At 36.7% G+C, this 19,730-nt stretch overlaps 1 protein-coding gene across 5 annotated transcripts in view; it reads left to right on the plus strand.

Annotated features, from left to right (window-relative positions):
* The window catches only part of LOC120538985 (transmembrane protein 150A-like), a 115,149-nt gene that overhangs the window by 85,742 nt on the left and 9,677 nt on the right, over positions 1-19,730 (plus strand). For all 5 annotated transcript variants that reach the window (XM_039768651.1, XM_039768659.1, XM_039768642.1 and 2 more), the window contains 2 exons: positions 2,454-2,521; positions 14,457-14,584. In XM_039768651.1, coding sequence (XP_039624585.1) covers positions 2,454-2,521; positions 14,457-14,584 — 196 coding nt within the window. The remainder of the gene's footprint in view (positions 1-2,453; positions 2,522-14,456; positions 14,585-19,730) is intronic.

Here is a 19,730-nt window from a genome sequence, read left to right on the forward strand (position 1 = left end):
TTCAACAGCAAATGAGGTGCTCTTATCAATATTAAAAAAAATATGGCAGAAGGGTCTTTAAAATCATTGCAAAAAGCTGAAACTCATGACCTTATAAGTACAGACTTTGGGTTAACTGGTGAGTGTGGGTATGTGCATTAATGGGTCCACAGTGGATTTTTTTGTTGTGTCTAGGGCTGTTTCTTAACCTATAATCTGTGCTACTAGGAAAGACACTGGTCGCCTGCAACACTGACTGACATAAAGTGGGTTTGATAATGCTGCATTACCTTTGGCAGTTCACAACCCAGTTTGATTTCTTTCTCATGGCATAGTATAGCACTCCTCAACCAGCTTATTTCAAATCAGGTTCACAGAGATAGGAAACCTATTTTGTTATCACTGGCCACAAAGAAAAAATCAGCCCTGGGTAGGGAGCCAGCCTGCGTTCTCCCACCTTGATAGATAAAAATAATTTCTATAATGACATTATGATGAAATTATGTATGATGACATTGAATATAGTGAGTTGCCGTAAAACCTGACAGATTTGCTTGGTCTATGTATATTATTGTTTTGGTTCACTTTACTTTCTCCCTTGGGATTTTTGAAAACATTGTGATAGTTTCATAGTATGAGGACAGGGTGGTAGTTGCTTTTCCTGTGTGTTAGTTATATACTGACTTAAAAGAATAAATTATATATAATGTAGACAATTTGTGCTTTATTATTTCTTGTCATTTTTACAATAATTTTTACTGACAAGAAATTAGGTTAGTTTCCACACACGTCACAATGTCACACATGTCACACATGACTGAACCCAATGTGATTTTCTATATTACACTAAGCAGTTTGGAAAAGAAGCTTTATTAGTTATGTCAGTTTTATCAGAAGTGAGAATCCTAACGACCCATGCAAGGAGTGATGCGAAGAAGGACAAAAATTTAAAAAGTGCATGTTTACTTCATGAAAAAATACAAAGCAAAACATAAAGTATAGAGTAGTGCAAGAACAAGGAAACATTTTGTTTCCAGGGTGAAGTGGTTCATCCACTTGCCGAGCTCCACATTATCGCCACCTACTCTATATCATACCTTTTTCTCCCTCTTCCCTCTCTACTCCCAGCGAGTCTTCATCCCAGATCTAGTTTCAACTTTCTCTTCTTGGGCCACTTTTAATTCTGCTTGTCTTACATTGACATAAATTTAGAGCTCCCTTTTATAGCTCCCAGTATCCCTGCTGCCCAAGCATTCAGTATCCATTAAAGGGCTAATTCCCTCTATGTCTCTGTCTCTCCCCTCATTTTTTTGGCCATGGACCACTATAGTAGCACCCTTGCCACTGACAGCTCCTTAAAATGTATTGTCTTCTAAACAAACTGTATTCAAAGTATTGTAAAATAATTTCCTTAAAGGTGCCATACATGTCATCAGCTGCAGTATGTTTTCATGTTCGTTTAGATAGGCAGTGAATGGTAAAGAAGTAATACATAAAATGCTCAAATGTATCAGTACTGACTGCACAGTGGATAGTACTTTATTTTCAGCTGATCTGGCAAAATGGTATCAGGTACAATTGCAATAGAAAGTTGAATGCACTTAACTACTAGTAAGACAATACAAGCAATATAATCAGAACATCTAGAAAATATCAGAAATGAAGAATATGTACAATAATTATAATAATACTGATAAATATATATTAATATCACTGACTGCTCTGAATTCCAGCCAGGATACCTTCCCTGTGCATTTAAATATTAGAAAGATATTAGATTAGAGGGATGAAGTGTGTGAGTTTGAAAATGGATGGAAGAATGCTGACAATGTTTATATTTTGACCCTTAAAAATGCAAAAATGGAAAATTATACCAAAAACTAATAGCAGATAGCAGAAAGGTCTGTTGTTTATATATAAATGAATATAATGATTTGTAACATGTTGCCAGAACTCTTGACAGCTGGATCAACTTGTATCAGTACTGAGAAGATGTCTCAGGGAACACTCACATTCAAAGACACTAAAGTAAACTGAAATGGAAACCAAAACCTCTGTACAAAATGGGTTATGGAAACTTAGAACAAAGATATAAGACATATGTTTGAAGCAGTTGTCCTAAAATTATTTCATCCTGACTAGGAGACATATTTGAGCAACACAGTAATTATCTGTTAACATGGACTGGTGCCTCATCCAGAGTTAGTTGCTGCCTTGATCCAAATATTGTCAGGATAGGCTCCAGCCTCCTATGACCCTGAATTGCAATGAATAGATTTAAGGACGTTGTTATATACTTAATATTTAATCATGCTAACTTGAATTGCATTCCTTTCATTTGTATGATGTCTTGCATTATTGTATTCATATTAACATCTACAAAGAATTTACTGTATGCTGGCTGCAGATGTTCTCCATGCTGGAGGTAATACAGGTGATCTAACATATCTGATCTTGGTATGCTTTTTTTCCAGCAAATGTGGCACCCTGCCGCCTGAGAGCTGTGTCTTCAGTTTGATCAGCAGCACTGGCTCTTTTATGGGTAAGTGGCTCATCTGGAACCTTCCTCTGTTGAAATGATTTACACAGCTATACCTGATGCCTGACCCCTGAGAAATAAATGTAGGGTTTAGGAATAGTATGAGTGTAAGTGAACAGAAGTGACTAAAAACAGCTATCTGTAGATAAGCCACATCCAGAGTAGGACACTATTCAATGGTAAGTTTGAAAGAAGGAAAAACATTTGCTCTACTAGTAAGAATAAAAGCTATTTTGGGACATCTCTTCTAGTGATGATTCCAAGCTAGTTGGCACTAGTTAGTTCTATACATAATGTATATTATTGATTTGCATAACTCCAAAGTAAGTTAAAGGCCTAATCATTCCCATTTTTTTTTGTCTTGTCTGGTTGAATTTGTTAGCTGAATATTGTTCTGGGAAGGACATGCAGAAGTGAGTTTCCTTCCAGCAATTTCTCTTACACTCGTTTGTTTGTCTGCTCTCTGCTGCCGTGTCCAGCTCCTGACTGGAACACTACTGTACTAAGCAGCTAACCCCTCAGTGGCCTTAAGGCAAGTAGCAAAGAGCGGAAAACAAAAGCCAACATTTCCCAGTTCTGTCTGGGTAATGCAATCTCAAGGAGTTGCAAAGTGAGTTGTAAAAACACAGAGCACAGTATGGTTTTGTCGTCACCTATTTGTGGTCTCTTGGTTGACAAACCCTTACATTAAGAAGTGAGGGCCTCTGTTTTACATTCCTGGATGGAGAGAAGTAGCTCCTTATACCAATATGGAGCAAGGGTTTTTTGGCATTTGGACATGTTGGCTTCACTCTACCAACTAATACCACATTTCCTATTTTTATCCAGTATCACATAAATCCTAGCTTAAGGTTAGCACAAAAAGGTGCACAGATCCTATGTCTATTCACAGTTAGGATATGAAAGGGAACAAAAAAGGAAGACACTCTTTGTGAAAAAGAGGCAAAAAGCGGAATGTAATATCATATTGTGAACTGTAAAAAGTAACTGATGAATCTTCTGTATTTATAATAAGCTTTTATAACTCTTTTGGGAAGGCAGTTGAATAATAAATAACTCCATCAAGCAAGTGATCATGCTTTCTTTCCCGCAAAAAATGTATTTAAAAAACCACCATACAGTGGCATCCCTGCTGGCTTTCATAGCCTTTTGTGTGTTCCATTTTTAGGCCTTTTCCCTAAGGCCATTAATGTAGGGCTTGGCTCCAGCCATATCTTGAAAACAGTATCCATAATGTGACTTACAACACTCTACTGTAGGTCAGGTTGGTGCAAAAACACCAGATTGAGAAATCTAAATAATTTCATGTTGTTGATTTGCGATGCTGATTGATACATTGGAAGCCCTAGATGATGAGACCTCTTTGGTAAAATTTGCATTTGAGAGATGCTCTATGCATGTAATAACAGGAGGGTATTTGGGAATATTTATGTAAATTATAAACTGGAAAGATGTTTAGGTGAAACTCCAAATTATGTTACAATTGGCATTGTGTTTCTTTGATGAGCTGCTGTAATCTTTGTGATATTTAAGGCTACGATGTTATTTAGATGGTGTAAAATCTTACATTTTACTCCTTAATGCATAAGTATTAGAAAGAAAATGTATGAATTAGAAACAATAATATTGACTTAGTTTATTAGTGTCTATGCATGCTTCAGGAGAATTAGACAAGGAAGGAAAGGAGGAAGTGTGGTGCTCTATATGAAAAATAACATTCAGGCCAATGAATTCAAGATAGAGAAGGGAACACATCAAAATCGCTGTGAGTAAGCTAATAAAGAAGAAAGCCAGAGATTTTGTTAAGTTTGCTACAGGCTGAAAGTGTAATATTTTGGGCAAAATCATATTATTTAATCAAATAAAGTGATAAACAGGAGTTAATGGTCAGTGGATGCTTTTGACTTTCCAAAACATTTGACTGGCAAGCCCCTATTGGAAATACAAAAGAGAAAATGAATTGCTGCTAATGGCAAATGTCTTTTTTCTCACCCAGTTTGTTTCAAGCCCAAAACATGTTGACACCTGTCTAGATCTAATCTTTATTAATATAGAGACTGTTTAATAAAAACATAAGGCATTGATACTTTAAATAACAGTGAACGTGACATAGTAAAAATTCAGATTATCTTTGAAAACACACAAAAGTATACCAAGATGAAGATTTGTAATGTGAAGAAAGCAGACTTCATGGTGATGAACAAGTATCTGGAAAACACAAAAAGAGAAAGCAAAAACTCTGCAAGTATAAATGATAGATGGTGTCACTTCAGAGACATTCTAATGAGGGCTTAAATAAGTTTATTCCTGAAGCAAATAAAACAAAATGACAAAAAAAAATTAAAAATTGCCCAAATTGGACAAACAAGAGCATCATTTTGATAGTAGAACCAAAAAAAATCACTGTAGAAATAAAAATTAAAAAATAATTCTGAGGAATACCAGACACTAGAGCAAGAGGTCAAAAAAGAGAAACTAAAAAAATGCTATTGAAGCCAAAACAAACAGCAAACATTTGTTTCATTACTACTGCACTAAAAATACAATAAAGGAGAATTTAAGAAACCTCACGGACACAAAAGGAGAAATCATTGAAACTGAGTAAGAAACAGCAAATAAACTGAACAAATATTTCACTCAAGTATTTGTAAAGAAACAAATATAATTCACTATTCAGAGGTTAAAACAAAAAAAAGTACCAGATGTGCTTCAAGCCTTTGATACATTGAAGACTAATAAAACACCTGGACTTCATCAGATTTTCCAATTGGAAGAAGTGAAAGACATCATTTATAAATTCTTATTAGGCATATTTGAACAAGACACTTTAGAAAGAAGTACTACAGTGGTGGAAAATTACAGCCCCACACCACAAGTTTAATTCTGAAATTAGAAGATATAGGCATTAGAGGTAACCTACAAAACAATCTCAAGTTGATCAACTGACACGAGACAAACAGTACAAATAAGAAAAGAATGCAATGAGCTTCACAGTGGTGTCCCTAATGGGTGTGTTCTTGGACCGTTATTTTTTCTGATTTATATTAATGACATTGATTCCTATATACTGTAGTTAAAAAACTTTTGAAATTTGCAGATGGAACTAAAATTGGAGGAATGGCAAACGCTGAGGAGGCACCAAAAAAAACCACCCTGGACATGTTGCTGAACTGGGCAAGCACTTGGAAAATGTAACTTAATGTATAAAAGTTCAAAGTGCTACACATGAATCAAAGGAATGTCAATTAAAAATACGAGAAGTGAGAGACTGTCATACAGGAAGCAACCTCTCAAAAGTATTTAGAGTTTATGTTGACACATTTTTATCATCCCAGCCAATTAATATTTAAGGTTATATTGCAAAAACTGCTGGATATAAATCGAGGGAAATTATGCTTAGACTCTCTACTGAACTAGTGAGACTACTTCTGGAGTATTGTGTTCAGTTCTTGTCACCACACTGCAAAAAAGACATAGCAGCACTTTAAGCTGTGCAGAGGAGAGCAGCCAAGTGCATCCCAGGACTTAAGGAAATGTCATACTCTGACAGACTCAGAGAATTAAAGTAGAGGAGACTGTGTGGGGACCTAATCCAGGTATTTAAAATCCTCCAAGGCATTGGTAAAGTAGATCCAGTAGAATTCTTTCAGCTTAAGGATAAATCATGTACTCAAGCATACCAGTGGAATTTAAGAGGAAGTGTATTTAAGCCTGAAGCTAGGAAGCATTTCTTTACATGAATGGATGTGGGAATCTGGAACTACTGAATTATGTAGTTAAGGAAGAATCCTTGACAACATTTAAGAAGTATCTGGGTGAGATATTGGGACAGCTTAGCTATTTGCTAAACAAATGAGCTTGATGGACTTAATGGTCACATCCCATTTGTCAAATTTCATCGGTTCTCATTTTCTTATGTGAAGGAAGTGCTTTTAGGAGAGGCTCCACATAATAGGACCTCAACTGTTGGATCTCAAGAAAGGTTAAGTAGAAGATTACTTCTACATGATGTTAAAAGAACATATGGGCAACAATTCAGTTAGTGGATATGTTGCATTTGAGCATGAGACGTCATTTCTGTTGTGTTGAAGGACATATGAGTGATGGTCCAGATAGTAAGGTTATACATATGTGATGAGAAACACTAAAAGCATCTAGGTTAGAGCTTGGCTGTACAATTTTGTGTTACATTTGATTGTGTAATGTATGGAAGGACTTTTAACACTAGGATTAACAAACCCTACGAAAAATCTTGTAATCCTGACCCACCTTAAATCCCTCAAAACTCTCCATCAGTGTCTATCCCTTCCCCCATTGACAGAGCTTAGCTAGGGCAAAAAGCTTTTTCAACATGAGTTGTCATACTCTTCGTTATGGTGCATGATACTGAAAATACAGAATGGGTAAATTACAGGCAAGATCGAAAAAATGCTATGCCATTTGAACATGAGTTGTCATTTAAACATTTTTTTTTCCAGTCTTGCCTGTACTCTGCTCTGTCTGCATTTTCAGTATCATGCACCATAATGTGGAGTACAGGTAAGATCTGACTTAGCGTTTTCAATAATGACATGCATGCATGAGAGAGGCAGAGATGGATTCAATCTCATTCAAGTGGTTACTAGAGTGTAAAATAAACACTTTTGCAAATGTGTAATGAAACAAGTGTGCTTTTATTCAAGAATAAAACTAAATAACAAAAAATTCAAGTGACAACAAGATTCTAAGAAGACACCTTCAGCGATATCTTTTAAAGGTTGTAAAACTTTACACTGGCTGTTACAGACTGAAATCAAAGGCTTCTTCTTTTCGGGGATATACATCATCAGCATGGCACTGCCAGATCTAAACACTAGTGTGGCAAATTGCTTGCATACTAAAGTGACTAGCTGCAGGTGGAAGTCCCATTTTACTTCTGGTGACAAGCAGAGTTGTGTCACAGTGCAGCAGTCTATTAGCCAAGGAAAGCGCTGTGAAGAAGCTGTCTGATGTTACAGTTCTGCCTTTGTCCAGAAATGGCTCCATAAGCGTTAAGACCACAGACTCAGAAAGTAATTTCCTTGGGTTGTAACTCAAAACACAGTTCTCTACAAAATGTTGCCAGATGCCCAAAACTGCAGTAAATCTTTCATCACACATTCTGCACAGGTGTCTTTCTTGTCAAAGAGCAAATGTCATATGGTAGTCTGATAACGGTCATGAGACATCGTATTTTTGATTGCTGGTATAAAAAATAGTTCTGAGCAGGCCTCAGCCACAGCACCAACTGTGGTCATCACTGCTCTTCTGAAAAGAATGGAGATAAACAACATCAGCTCAGAGAGGGAGTGGCAAGTTCGTTGTACCAAGGGAACATCACTGACAGAATAAAACTGAATAATAAAAAAGCAAGCACTAACTTTTAAAGGTAGCCAAAATTTACACTAGGTGTTACAGACTCCAGTCAAGTGTATGTTTTTATTATATTATAATAACTAGCAAAATACCCGTGCTTCGCAGCGGAGAAGTAGTGTGTTAAAGAAGTTATGAAAAAGAAAACATTTTAAAAATAACGTAACATGACTGTCAATGTAATTGTTTAGTGACTGTTATGAGTGTTGATGTCATCAATGATTTGATTATCATTATTTCTTTCAATCAGGTTCGTATTTGGAGGATGTGTTGTGTTAAAGTTACAATCCGTGTTTGTCAACCGTTGTAAAAATAACAGGTTTCATTCATCGAAGTGTTCACTACCCAAATCGGTACTCGTGAATCTAAGATGTTTAACAGGAATTCCCGGTATTAAGTTGTGGATTTACCTGCGAATATTTAGCAGCAGCATGTCTATGAACTTAATTTAAACTTAATCTTTACACCTTGCTTTCCTATTGATATGTCTACAAAGGCTTGTTCAGATTCAGAGGGTTGTTCCTTTTTTACTGCATCAGTAAACAGCTCGTCTTCCTCTTTATCTGAGACATCACACACTGCATGCACGGGTTCACCTTTCCCAGTCCTGCAAACTTTAGCGAAGTGGTTCAATTTACCACATTTTTTACACTGTCTTCCTTTAGCTGGACATTGACTTTTTTCACCGTGTGCTTTGTTTCCGCAGTACCTGCACTTATGACTATGCTTGTATGCATCACACGCTTCATATTCTTTTGCTGCCTTCTCAATTGTGTAATGCGTTCTTTGCTTAGTGCTCTTTGGAGCTCTTGCTTTTTGTGTGCGTACTGCGTTCACAGTCAGTTCACGTGAGCCGCTCTGAGTACATGCTTTGAAGGTTCTCAGCTGTACTTGTGCTATCTCATGCAATCTTGTGATGTCCATGGCTTTATTTAATGTTATGTCAGACCCGGCACTTAAAAGTTTCTCTCGCACTTTCGCTTAGTTTGTGCCAAACACTATTCTATCCCTGACCATCTCATCTTCATTTGTATAAGCACAGTCCTTCACCAGCAATTTTAACTCCGTTACAAAGTGATCAACAGTCTTCTTTATACCCTGCGTCTTCTCATTAAACTTGTATCTCTCGAATATCTTGTGCGATCTTGTGATGTCCACGGCTTTATTTAATGTTAGCTCAGACCCGGCACTTAAAAGTTTCTCTCGCACTTTCGCTGAGTTTGTGCCAAACACTATTCTATCCCTGACAATCTCATCTTCGTTTGCATAAGCATAGTCCTTCACCAGCAATTTTAACTCCGTTACAAAGTGATCAGAAGTCTCTTTTATACCCTGCGTCTTCTCATTAAACTTGTATCTCGCGAATATCTTGTGTGATCTTGCGATGTCCACGGCTTTATTTAATGTTAGCTCAGACCCGGCACTTATAAGTTTCTCTCGCACTTTCACTGAGTTTGTGACAAACACTATTCTATCCCTGACCATCTCATCTTCGTTTGCATAAGCACAGTCCTTCACCAGCAATTTTAACTCTGTTACAAACTGATCAAATGTCTTGTTTATACCTTGCGTCTTCTCACTAAACTTGTATCTTGCGAAAATCATATTTGTTTTAGGCATGACAAACACCTCGTAGCGGCAGTATGTCTATTGGATTGCTGGTGATGGACGACCTTATATGGGCAGGCACTCAATTACATGGTAGGCGTGGGTCAGGGAGACGCAATATAGGCAAGCAGCCAACTACATGGGAGGCGTGGTGATGGGTGACGCAACTCCGCCTGACACAGCGACCGAGCTGCAGGCTGTGGTCATATATATGGACGAAAATAGGTTCCAGTTATGACCGTTACGCGTAGAATTTTGAAATGAAACCTGCTTAACTTTTGTAAGTAAGCTGTAAGGAATGCACCTGCCAAATTTCAGCCTTCTACCTACACGGGAAGTTGGAGAATTAGTGATGAGTCAGTCAGTGAGGGTTTTGCCTTTTATTAGTATAGATAATAATAGCAGCAGCTCAATACTCGGAGTGCTGAGACACAAACCCAGTACCTTTGGGTGTTAAGGCAGCAATTCTTACCTCTGCACCATTCAAGAACACGTATCAACTTCCTGTCAATTGACATTTGAGCTTGGGTTTTAAACTCATTGACCACAACATGTAAATCAAATTATTATTTTTCTTTGGTTATATTCTTGAATAAAAGTACATGTTTATTTAATATTTGGACTAAAGTCTTCACACATTATACACTCCATCCATCCATCCATTTTCTAACCCGCTGAATCCGAATACAGGGTCACGGGGGTCTGCTGGAGCCAATTCCAGCCAACACAGGACACAAGGCAGGAACCAATCCTGGGCAGGGTGCCAGCCCACCGCAGCACATTATACACTTCAAATTATTATTAGTATAACATGGAAAACGTTTCTTCTTTAGGTATGTGTTCAGCATTTCTTGCCTCACGTCTCCTTTCATCCTTCACTTTCCCAGATCTTTGTAGACATGGAACACCCATGAAATGCATGTATCCTAAATAACAATATACTGTATTATTTGCCCTTTACAAATCTTGGAACTTCACACGCAAATAAGGAGCCTTGGCTTGAGCTGGGCTCCGTCAAGGTGGGGGATGGGACAGCAGGCTGCTTGTGCTTATTGACGCATTTACAAAACAAAAAACGCTAATAAAGAGGTGCAAAGAAATTTAAGGTGGGCCGGGATTACAAGTTTTTCTGTAGACCTTTTCTGATACTTATGCTCAGAAGAGAAATCTAAGAGAATTTAATACCTACAGTAACGAATGTAGAACTACACAGTGTTGCTGACAACTGAGCATATCCTGCAGTGATTTTAGAGTTTAATTTATTGAGACATAACAGACCATCATTTAGTTCAGACCAAGTCATAATAGTAGATAGATGTACTACATTTGGCAAGTAACATTTAAAAAATTTTGTCATTAAGCTTTTTTCAAAGATCATGCAACATTTATATTTATGTGAAAGTAAGTGCCATCTAAATAAAGTGAGTAACTCAAATCAGGTGTATTAAAACATATGTGAATGATCATTAACAAGTGATTCCATATGTGTGTAAAGTCAGAAAAACTATAAGTTTTAAGTACTCAGGTTTGGGCTAAAAGATATTTCTGGCAGTCTTAAGGAAACAGGGTGGCTTATTAGTCTGTTGACTAATTATAAATGGCAAGAAGCATACTCTACATTTTCTTTCTCAGAAATCTGATGGAATGAGGCTCCATGAAGTTTTACAGAGCTCCAAGGTTTCATCCAGGTACATGCAGGCATATTTTATTATGGTAAATGTTACAGTTTCTGAATCCACAATCATAAAAGTTTAGAAAAGTATGGGTATCTTGGGAAGAAGACAGAAATGAGCACTGATGTGTGCTTTAAATTTGTCAAAGTGTTAAATGACACCAGACTCTAGATAATTTACTTGTAACCAATTCAGACAGAAGTAAAATTGTCTGCCCATACTGAAATTGAACAATTTAAACACATTTTAGCAAGAATAATCTCGTAACATTTTTCAACCACATTGGTGGTGGATCCAAGTCCACCAGACTATTCCAGAGTATTCAAGAAGGAGATATTTGCTACATTTTCTCTGAAACAAGGTGGCCAAAGCACAGTGGCCTATAGCATACATAAACAGCATAAAGAAAAATTATGAAAGAATGACTGGAAAATATTTTGGGACAAAGAACAAAATCTTACAGAGTGTTGTGCTATAATCCAAAAAGTGTTGTGCATATAAAAAAGCTTCCAAGAAAAATTAGGCGTTTATCAAGGAACAGTGTCAGGTTTTATAATAAACTTTTAACTACAAACAGTTGGTACCAGGTTGTGTACCACAGGTTGCTCAACCAAGGGATGCATATACTTTTTTATACACTGTTAAGTACTGAATGTTGCCCATTGTATGTATAATATAACATTAAAATTGAATTATTGTGTGATATCTAAGTGGTTAGCACCTTTTGAGACTTGGTGTAGACTATGAAAAGGTCTAATATGCATCTCTTGTCATGCCATGAAGTTGGTTAATAACCTGGTTTCTGTTTCTTATTCTACACTCTACTTTTGCAAAGAGAAGTTTAAAGTTATTGAATGTAACTACATTGTTATGTATCTGAGAAAATATCTGAAGGACAGAACTCCAGTACATTTATTCATGCATTACACATTCAAGCATTGTCTTATCAGTGCCATTTTGTCCTGCATATCTGTTCCTGTTTTGCTCCAATATCAGCTTGTGTATGCAATTTTTATGAAGCAAAGTAACTTTATTTCTAATCTGCACTCTTTCTGAATTGAGCACAGTTTAATATTTGGTACTTATTGAACCCAAAGTGTCCTATAGGCAGGATATTTTACTGATGATGTTACAATGTAATATTTTAGAGACTGGACTTCTTAGTACAACATAGAAAATAATAAAAGATCCTTGAAATAGTGTGTACATCTGAGTTTCCAGACAGCAGAAAATCACAACATGAAAATATTGTGAGCATTATTCATAATAAGACACATCACACTCATGCGTGTCCTCAGGATTCACATGTGTTTTGAACGAAGAAGAATTTCAGTTAACTTGCAGTGTAATGTCAGGAGAAAATACTCAACTTTTATGGCCTGACTGCAAGTCCACAGTACATCTGGATGTCTATCTTAGTCTAAAAATACAGATGAGTTCCATTGTGCACTCTGTCAATATATCTTTGTTTCCTGTAAACAAAGTTCAGAAAAAAGGCTGCGTTATTATGGTTATTAATATTGCAGTTTTGATAATTAGAATGACTGGGCCAAGACAAACCAATACACATAAAAACTTCTGTCCACTGGAGAAGTTCTCCACCTTTTCTATATTCTTGTCTTTCTACTTTTCTTCTCTGAGCTTGATCTTTCTGCCTATCAGACTTCTGGAGGGTGGCTTCATAGAAGAAACACTTGGGGATGTGGAGATGAGAATTAGTTAGCTGAGTCTATGGTATGATGTATTGCCCTTTTTACTGGGGAGGTATGTTAGACTTCTAATGGGAGACTTTGCTCCATTCTGTTCAATACTATAAACATTCCTCATAGGAGTCAATCAGTGGCCCCATTAAAAACTGACTTTGTGGTCATAAATTGATTACTAAAACAATTTTTCTGCATAATTTTTTTAATCTGTAGGCTCTGTCCTTTTTATCTTTAAGGTTAATCTGAAGGAAAAAATTAATTAAATGGAGATTTTATAAAACTTCCAAGTCCTCACTGTTATTAGAAGTATTACTACTTAAAATTGCATGCTGCATGTAACAAGGCGTCTGAAAACTTACTTGTACTGTATAAAAGTAACCAGTTTTACTCTGTTTTGCTGTTGGACGATGTGCAGTGCAGCCATCAGGCCACCTGCTAACTTGTCGATCACATATTCTGAAATTACATTCTTGTGACTTACCAAACATCAAGTATAAATTTCACACTAAAATGTCATGGCCTACTGAATTAAATTGAGGATCACCACCTTAGATACTCATGCGACCTGAAGCTTACTACCCCTAGATTTATTGGTCCTGTAGGTCTACTGCAAGCCATGCTTTGAAAGCCCAGTGCTACATTCATGTCCTGACGGGCCTGCCTAGGTGAAGCTACAGAAAACCGAGACATCAGTTTTATACTGTGAATTCCTGGAAGTACCCTCTAGCTAAGCCACAGTGTAAGAGTTCACTCATATTATACTTCATTGTCCTGTGAGAGTGCTCCCTTAAGAAGGGTGTTTTATGAAATTGAGACTGAATTGTAAGCGCTCATGTCATTGAATATCTGGATATTTATTTTTATTAACTTGATTCCTTGCAGCCCAGTTAATTGCAAATGCAGATGCTAGGAAAGTGAAATAAGGTTGTTATTTTGCTGCTGCCAGTGTTTCTGTAAAGCAATGAGCAGTGTGTGGCATTTGTGATTGGGCATGTTCAGAACATGCAGACAATAAATGCAAAAGCTCATTATGACCTGGGATGAAGTGTGGATTGGAGACAGGAAAAAGTGCATCACTAGATGCAAATGCTTCATTTTTTTTATCTAAATAACTTATTCTGTTGTTTTTGTTTCTCCTTGCCTTAGTGTCTGTCCTTGTTCATTCTTTTAGGAGGGTTACCAAACAATTTGTGTTGTGCTTTATAGAATTATAGCACCTTTCTTGGCATTTTTAAATAATATTATCAGTGTTTTCCTACTAGGATGTTTCTTCACTACATCCCCAAATTTATTTTTTACAGTGACATGACCAGTACCAATCTTCTGGTTTACTGCTTCAGTCAAACCCCAGTGCCTGTTTCGGTGATGTGAATAGCATTCCTTTGCAAATGTAATGTTTCACTGAGGTCTCAATTGATAATTAGATTTTCCACTTGTGGAAAATAGGAATCACTATTTAGTTAAGCCAATAATAAGTAATAAGAGTTTTCTGGAAAAACAATTTGCTACATTCCTCATCTAATTTTCTATCTCTGTCTGTGCATTTCTCTGTCTCTCTAGTGATGGTGATTGGGCTCCTGCGTTATGCCCATGTGATTGAGAGACATCGGAACTGCATCCTTAATGTGGCTGGATTGTCTGCTGGTTGGATCTGTGCAGCTGGTCTTCTTATTGTTGGAAATTTCCAGGTGAGTCACTTTCTTGATTAATGTAATGGCTAAAAGTGAATCTGGACTCTGCTCCCATAGTAAAAAAACAATAAACAGTTTAACACAAGCTATACACTTTTCTTATCAAACCAAATTCTGTCAGATACTATTAACATTAATCAAACTATTTCAGGGATCTTGCATCTTTGCTGGATTCTGCCCAATTCTATATATTGAACTTGTTACATGTGCTTCATTCATAGACCTTACCTTTCCAGACCTGATTTACTTCTTAGTGAAGCCATGCATTGACTCACATTACTTGTAAGCTGAGTCATTTCATCTTCCCTTTAGGGGTGTTTCTTGTTCTCCTGTCCATATCTTTCTCTCTTGTTATATTTTTTGCGTGCTTTCTTTCCTTCTTGTTGTTTTAATGGTATTTGTGCTTAACAGGCTGGGCATGGTGGTTGCACCCTCTAAAAATCTACCATTGTCCTGGACTGCTTTCTTGTGTTACTTTTTAGGCAATTTAAATATACAGTATTACTTGATCTTCCTAAAATAAAATGTATTTTGCCTTCAAATGTATTTATGCCTTCATTATGCCAAAGACTATATCTATAGCTTTTTGATACATTGGCTAATAGTTGACTCTCTTTCAGCATTTTTCAGTGAACTGTTATTATAATGTGGAAACAGGGAACAAATTTTACTATATATAAAATGAGGTTTCCAATATGTTAAATCTAACATATAAGCTAAATTCTACCCCAAGAAAAGTATAGCAACAACAGTCAAGGTCTTCTAAACATTCATTGAATGCCTCAAATAATTAATACTTAATACAAGTATGAAATGCACACAGTCATGCCATTAATTTACATTTTATTTCATCAGCTTATAACTAGACTTACACTAATATGATCCATATGTTGCAGCTCGACTTGTTTATTTCATATTGGTGTATAGACTTACAACGGGCATTAAGCAAACTCCTGTCAATCATGAATAATCCACTGCATCCACTTAACAGTGTCATCTCCAGACAGAGGAGTAGCTTCAGTGACAGACTTTTGTCACTGTCCTGCTCCACTGACAGACTAAAGAGATCGTTCCTCCCCCACACTATGCGACTCTTCAATTCCACCCAGGGGAGTAAATACTAACATTATTTTAATTTTTTTCATTTTTATTACTATTTAATTTAATATTGTTTCTTTGTATCAGTATACTGCTGCTGGATTATGTGAATTTCCCCTTGGGATTAATAAAGTATCTATCTATCTATCTATCTATCTATCTATCTATCTATCTATCTATCTATCTATCTATCTATCTATCTATCTATCTATCTATCTATCTAATGTTGTGTGTGTACTGTGAGCTGGGTATGCCAATTCACTCCAGGCTTTGACTTATAATGGCAAGGAGAGCTCTTAGTTCTTGTGGACTGTTTCATGCACTCTGTGGCACCTGCCACTGAAGTTTGATTTGTCCAAGTTCTTGATAAAGTGCCCTTTCCTTGATTAAGACTGAAGACTTGAGTGGTCTATTCCAAAAGCACTGGGCTAGAATTGTTGTAGTTAAATGGTCTGGTATATAGTTTGAATAGTTTCTAAATTTAGTGTATATATAACAAAAAACAATAAACACTTACCCAGTGTATTATAATTATTAATTGATTTTTACTAATAATAAAAATAAAAAAACACACCTGCACATTTAATTTCATTCATTCGGCATTCTTTGTCTATGTTAATTTATTCTGTAAGTTCTATTTATTTGTATTTGAAAAACTAAAATATGAAATCATAATGAAATATTTGATTTTTCAAAACTCAGTTTGTATTTTTCTACAGTGAAAGTATAAACATTTTTTTTCTTTTTAATATAGAAAGTTACAGAATTTCAGTTTGTACATGATCTTAAAATGCATGCTCTTGTTAAAAATTCCAGATTTGTGGAGAAGAAAAACATTTTAAAAACAAAATATACATTTATTGACCTACTCTTGTGAAGTAAATTAGTTTCATAATGCATGGTGGCACAGTGGTAAGTCCAGAACTCTGGATGGGTCCCCCTCCACAGTCCAAAGATGTGCAAGTTATGTGAATTTTGCTAAATTGGTGTATGTGTGTGAGTATGTGTGTGTGTGTGTGGTCACCTTGTAATGGACTGATGTCATGTCTAGGTGTTGTTCCTACCTTGTGTCCTGTGATTGCTGGGATAGGCTTGAGCTACCACGCGACCCTGTCCTGAATAAGGAAGATAGGAACTGATTAATTTGCGAAGTCAATATTTTGTTACTTAGTTGGTTAATTAATTTACAAAAACATTTACAACAACAAATGATATTTATATACCACATTTTCATGTAAAAGTGTAGTGGAAAGTGCTTCACAAATGACAAAAGACAAATTACCAGAGAAAGAGAGAAGTTGTGATGTGAAAATATAGGCTGTGGTTAACTGGCCACAAAATGTAACCATTTTACTCAAGGGAAAAGGGTCAGTGTCACGACTAAATGGACAAATCTGACTTTATACTCACTGAAATCTTAAATATTTAATTAATGAACTTAGGATTCTGATATACAATTAAGAAAATTAAGTGAAAAATGTTACAAGTGAAATGTGTCTGAAACAGCTCTTTTTATTAACTAAAATATTCCATGAAAATTAAATAAATATTTTAGTTCATTGCCGAAATCACAAACAAGTGTCAAAAACAGTGGTATGAGGAAAAGAATTGTTTCGGAATTAGCAAATGTTTAAAATGTTGACCTACAACATTCCTAAGGCTAGCACTTTTTTAGTTTAAGTGATTTTTAATAAAATGTGACAACCTTTTTTAATAAAGATGACATGGAATTAGTTGGATAGGCAGATTCAACCGTGCCTGTAACATCTACCTATACGGATCCTTACAGAGTAGTGTAAAACATATTAAATGAAGATGTGGTTGGGTGATTGGAAATTAAAAAATACACCTTATGAAAAATAGGTGCAAGGAGACTTCCAGGTATGGAGTGAGCCTTGGAAATCATTATGCTTCTAGTGGCATCCAATGAGATGTCTTCATACCTTGTAGAGGAAGTCTCCGAGGTGAACAACCTCTGGCATGTGAGGACAACATTGAAAAGTAAAGTTGCAAATCCATATAAATAACCATGGGGTTAGAATTTTCTTTAAATGGATGCATTTGTCATGTTTATGGTGTGATGTAGGGATGAAAGTGAGATGTATTAAAGGTAACTTTAATGTCAAAGATTGTCTTAACTGCTGAGAGTGACATTTGCCATCATCTAAGACAGGGTTTACAAATCTCTTAGCACTGGTGACAATCAAGGAAGCCAAAGTTCCATCTCTAGTTGTGTTTGTTGCTTATGCTAAGTAGACTGTATTCTTTCTTCTATTATTCTGTTTTCCTAAGCCTGCGTGGTCAACGAAACAGGAATACTTTGGGGTGCCAACATGGCTGTCCCTGTTTACTGATAAGGTCCAAAACTAAAACAACGCTGAATGTCATGAGTAAAGACAACAAAAGTAAATGCCACGTAGTCAAGCTCTGCCGATGGGTCTTCTGACTTGGAGCTTCTTTCTACTTTTGTCAGGTCATCTCTGCAATTAATGACGCCTCCTTCTGGGCAGTCATCCCATAGTACCTCAAGGATCAGAAGGGGTGGGGTCAGTTACCCTCACTGGGCAATTTCTCAAGACTAGAGGAAGAAAATGACAAGACTGTTAGCAGCAGCACTGCTTCTCAGCCTGGGGTGGTATCACATACCTTAAAAGAGCTTGGATAGTGAACCTCAGACGTGCATGCATGACACCTGTCTTCTGTAAACTTCTAGAAAGTGGTTGAAGATGACCTTCATTGTTAGACCTCTTCCATGGTCAAGTGCTGCATGAAACTCTGTGTCTCTTAATGGATCTCGTTTATGGTTAAATCAAAATTCCCCATTCGCGTGGACCTGGTGTAAAGCTAATTGTTCTCAGGCTCCAGTTTTTATCCTAAAGTTCTTACTGCTTATGTAGAATATTTAAAATTTATATAGTGCTTTTTATAGCAGGTATAACTTTTGAAGCAAGTACTTTCAATAAACTTTTTACTGTGTGGTTTGTGATGGGGCGGCACGGTGGTGCAGTGGTAGCGCTGCTGCCTCGCAGCAAGGAGACCCAGGTTTGCTTCCCGGGTCCTCCCTGCGTGGAGTTTGCATGTTCTCCCCGTGTCTGCGTGGATTTCCTCCGGGCGCTCCGGTTTCCTCCCACAATCCAAAGACATGCAGGTTAGGTAGATTGGCGATTCTAAATTGGCCCTAGTGTGTGCTTGGTATGTTTGTGTGTGCCCTTCGGTGGGTTGGCACCCTGCCTAGGATTGGTTCCTGCCTTGTGCCCTGTGTTGGCTGGGATTGGCTCCAGCAGACCCCCGTGACCCTGTGTTCGGATTCAGCAGGTTAGAAAATGGATGGGTGGATGGATGGATTTATGATGAGTCATATTCTGTATTCTCAGAACATGATAGCAGATGCAGATTATGCTACTTTAAACAAGGAAGGTATTCATATAATCTGATATTTAAAGTTTATGTTTTTCTTATGCTTTAGTAGTCCTTAAACATCTCTCTTCTTGTCTTGTTAGAAAAAGACCATTGTCTCCTGTTTTATTAACTCGCTATGGAAAATTTACAGTTTGATTAGTCCCTATAAATGCTTCAGCCTACTTATTTATTTCAAATTGCAATTATATTAAATCATTCCAAAATGTTTCTGTTTGAAGAATATAAGTAGGTCACAGTTTAAAGACCTGGGGTGTTCTAATAGACAAGGATGTTTTGTAAATGGAGAGTCTACATTCCACATTTCCACCACCTAATGTAATCAGCTCAGCACTTATAAACATAGATTCTTAGATTCAGATGGCCAATGAAAAAGAAAACCATACTTTCTAACACCAACTCGAGCACTGCAGTATCTCTGATCTAAACTGAGTAGGAATTGCATCTGCCATTTTTTCCCCTTTTAGCAAAATGCCTTAACAAATATATCAAGAGCTCCAGCTGCGCTGGTCATTATTTATAGTTGATCTTACTGTTCTTCTTTGAATGAAACAATAATTACTGGTGAAGCATGCCAGAGAATATTTATCAAAGTTGCACTAGGAATTATCACTGCTCATTGTAAATT

Source organism: Polypterus senegalus, chromosome 1, assembly GCF_016835505.1.
Source record: "Polypterus senegalus isolate Bchr_013 chromosome 1, ASM1683550v1, whole genome shotgun sequence".
NCBI classification, from domain to species: domain Eukaryota; kingdom Metazoa; phylum Chordata; class Cladistia; order Polypteriformes; family Polypteridae; genus Polypterus; species Polypterus senegalus.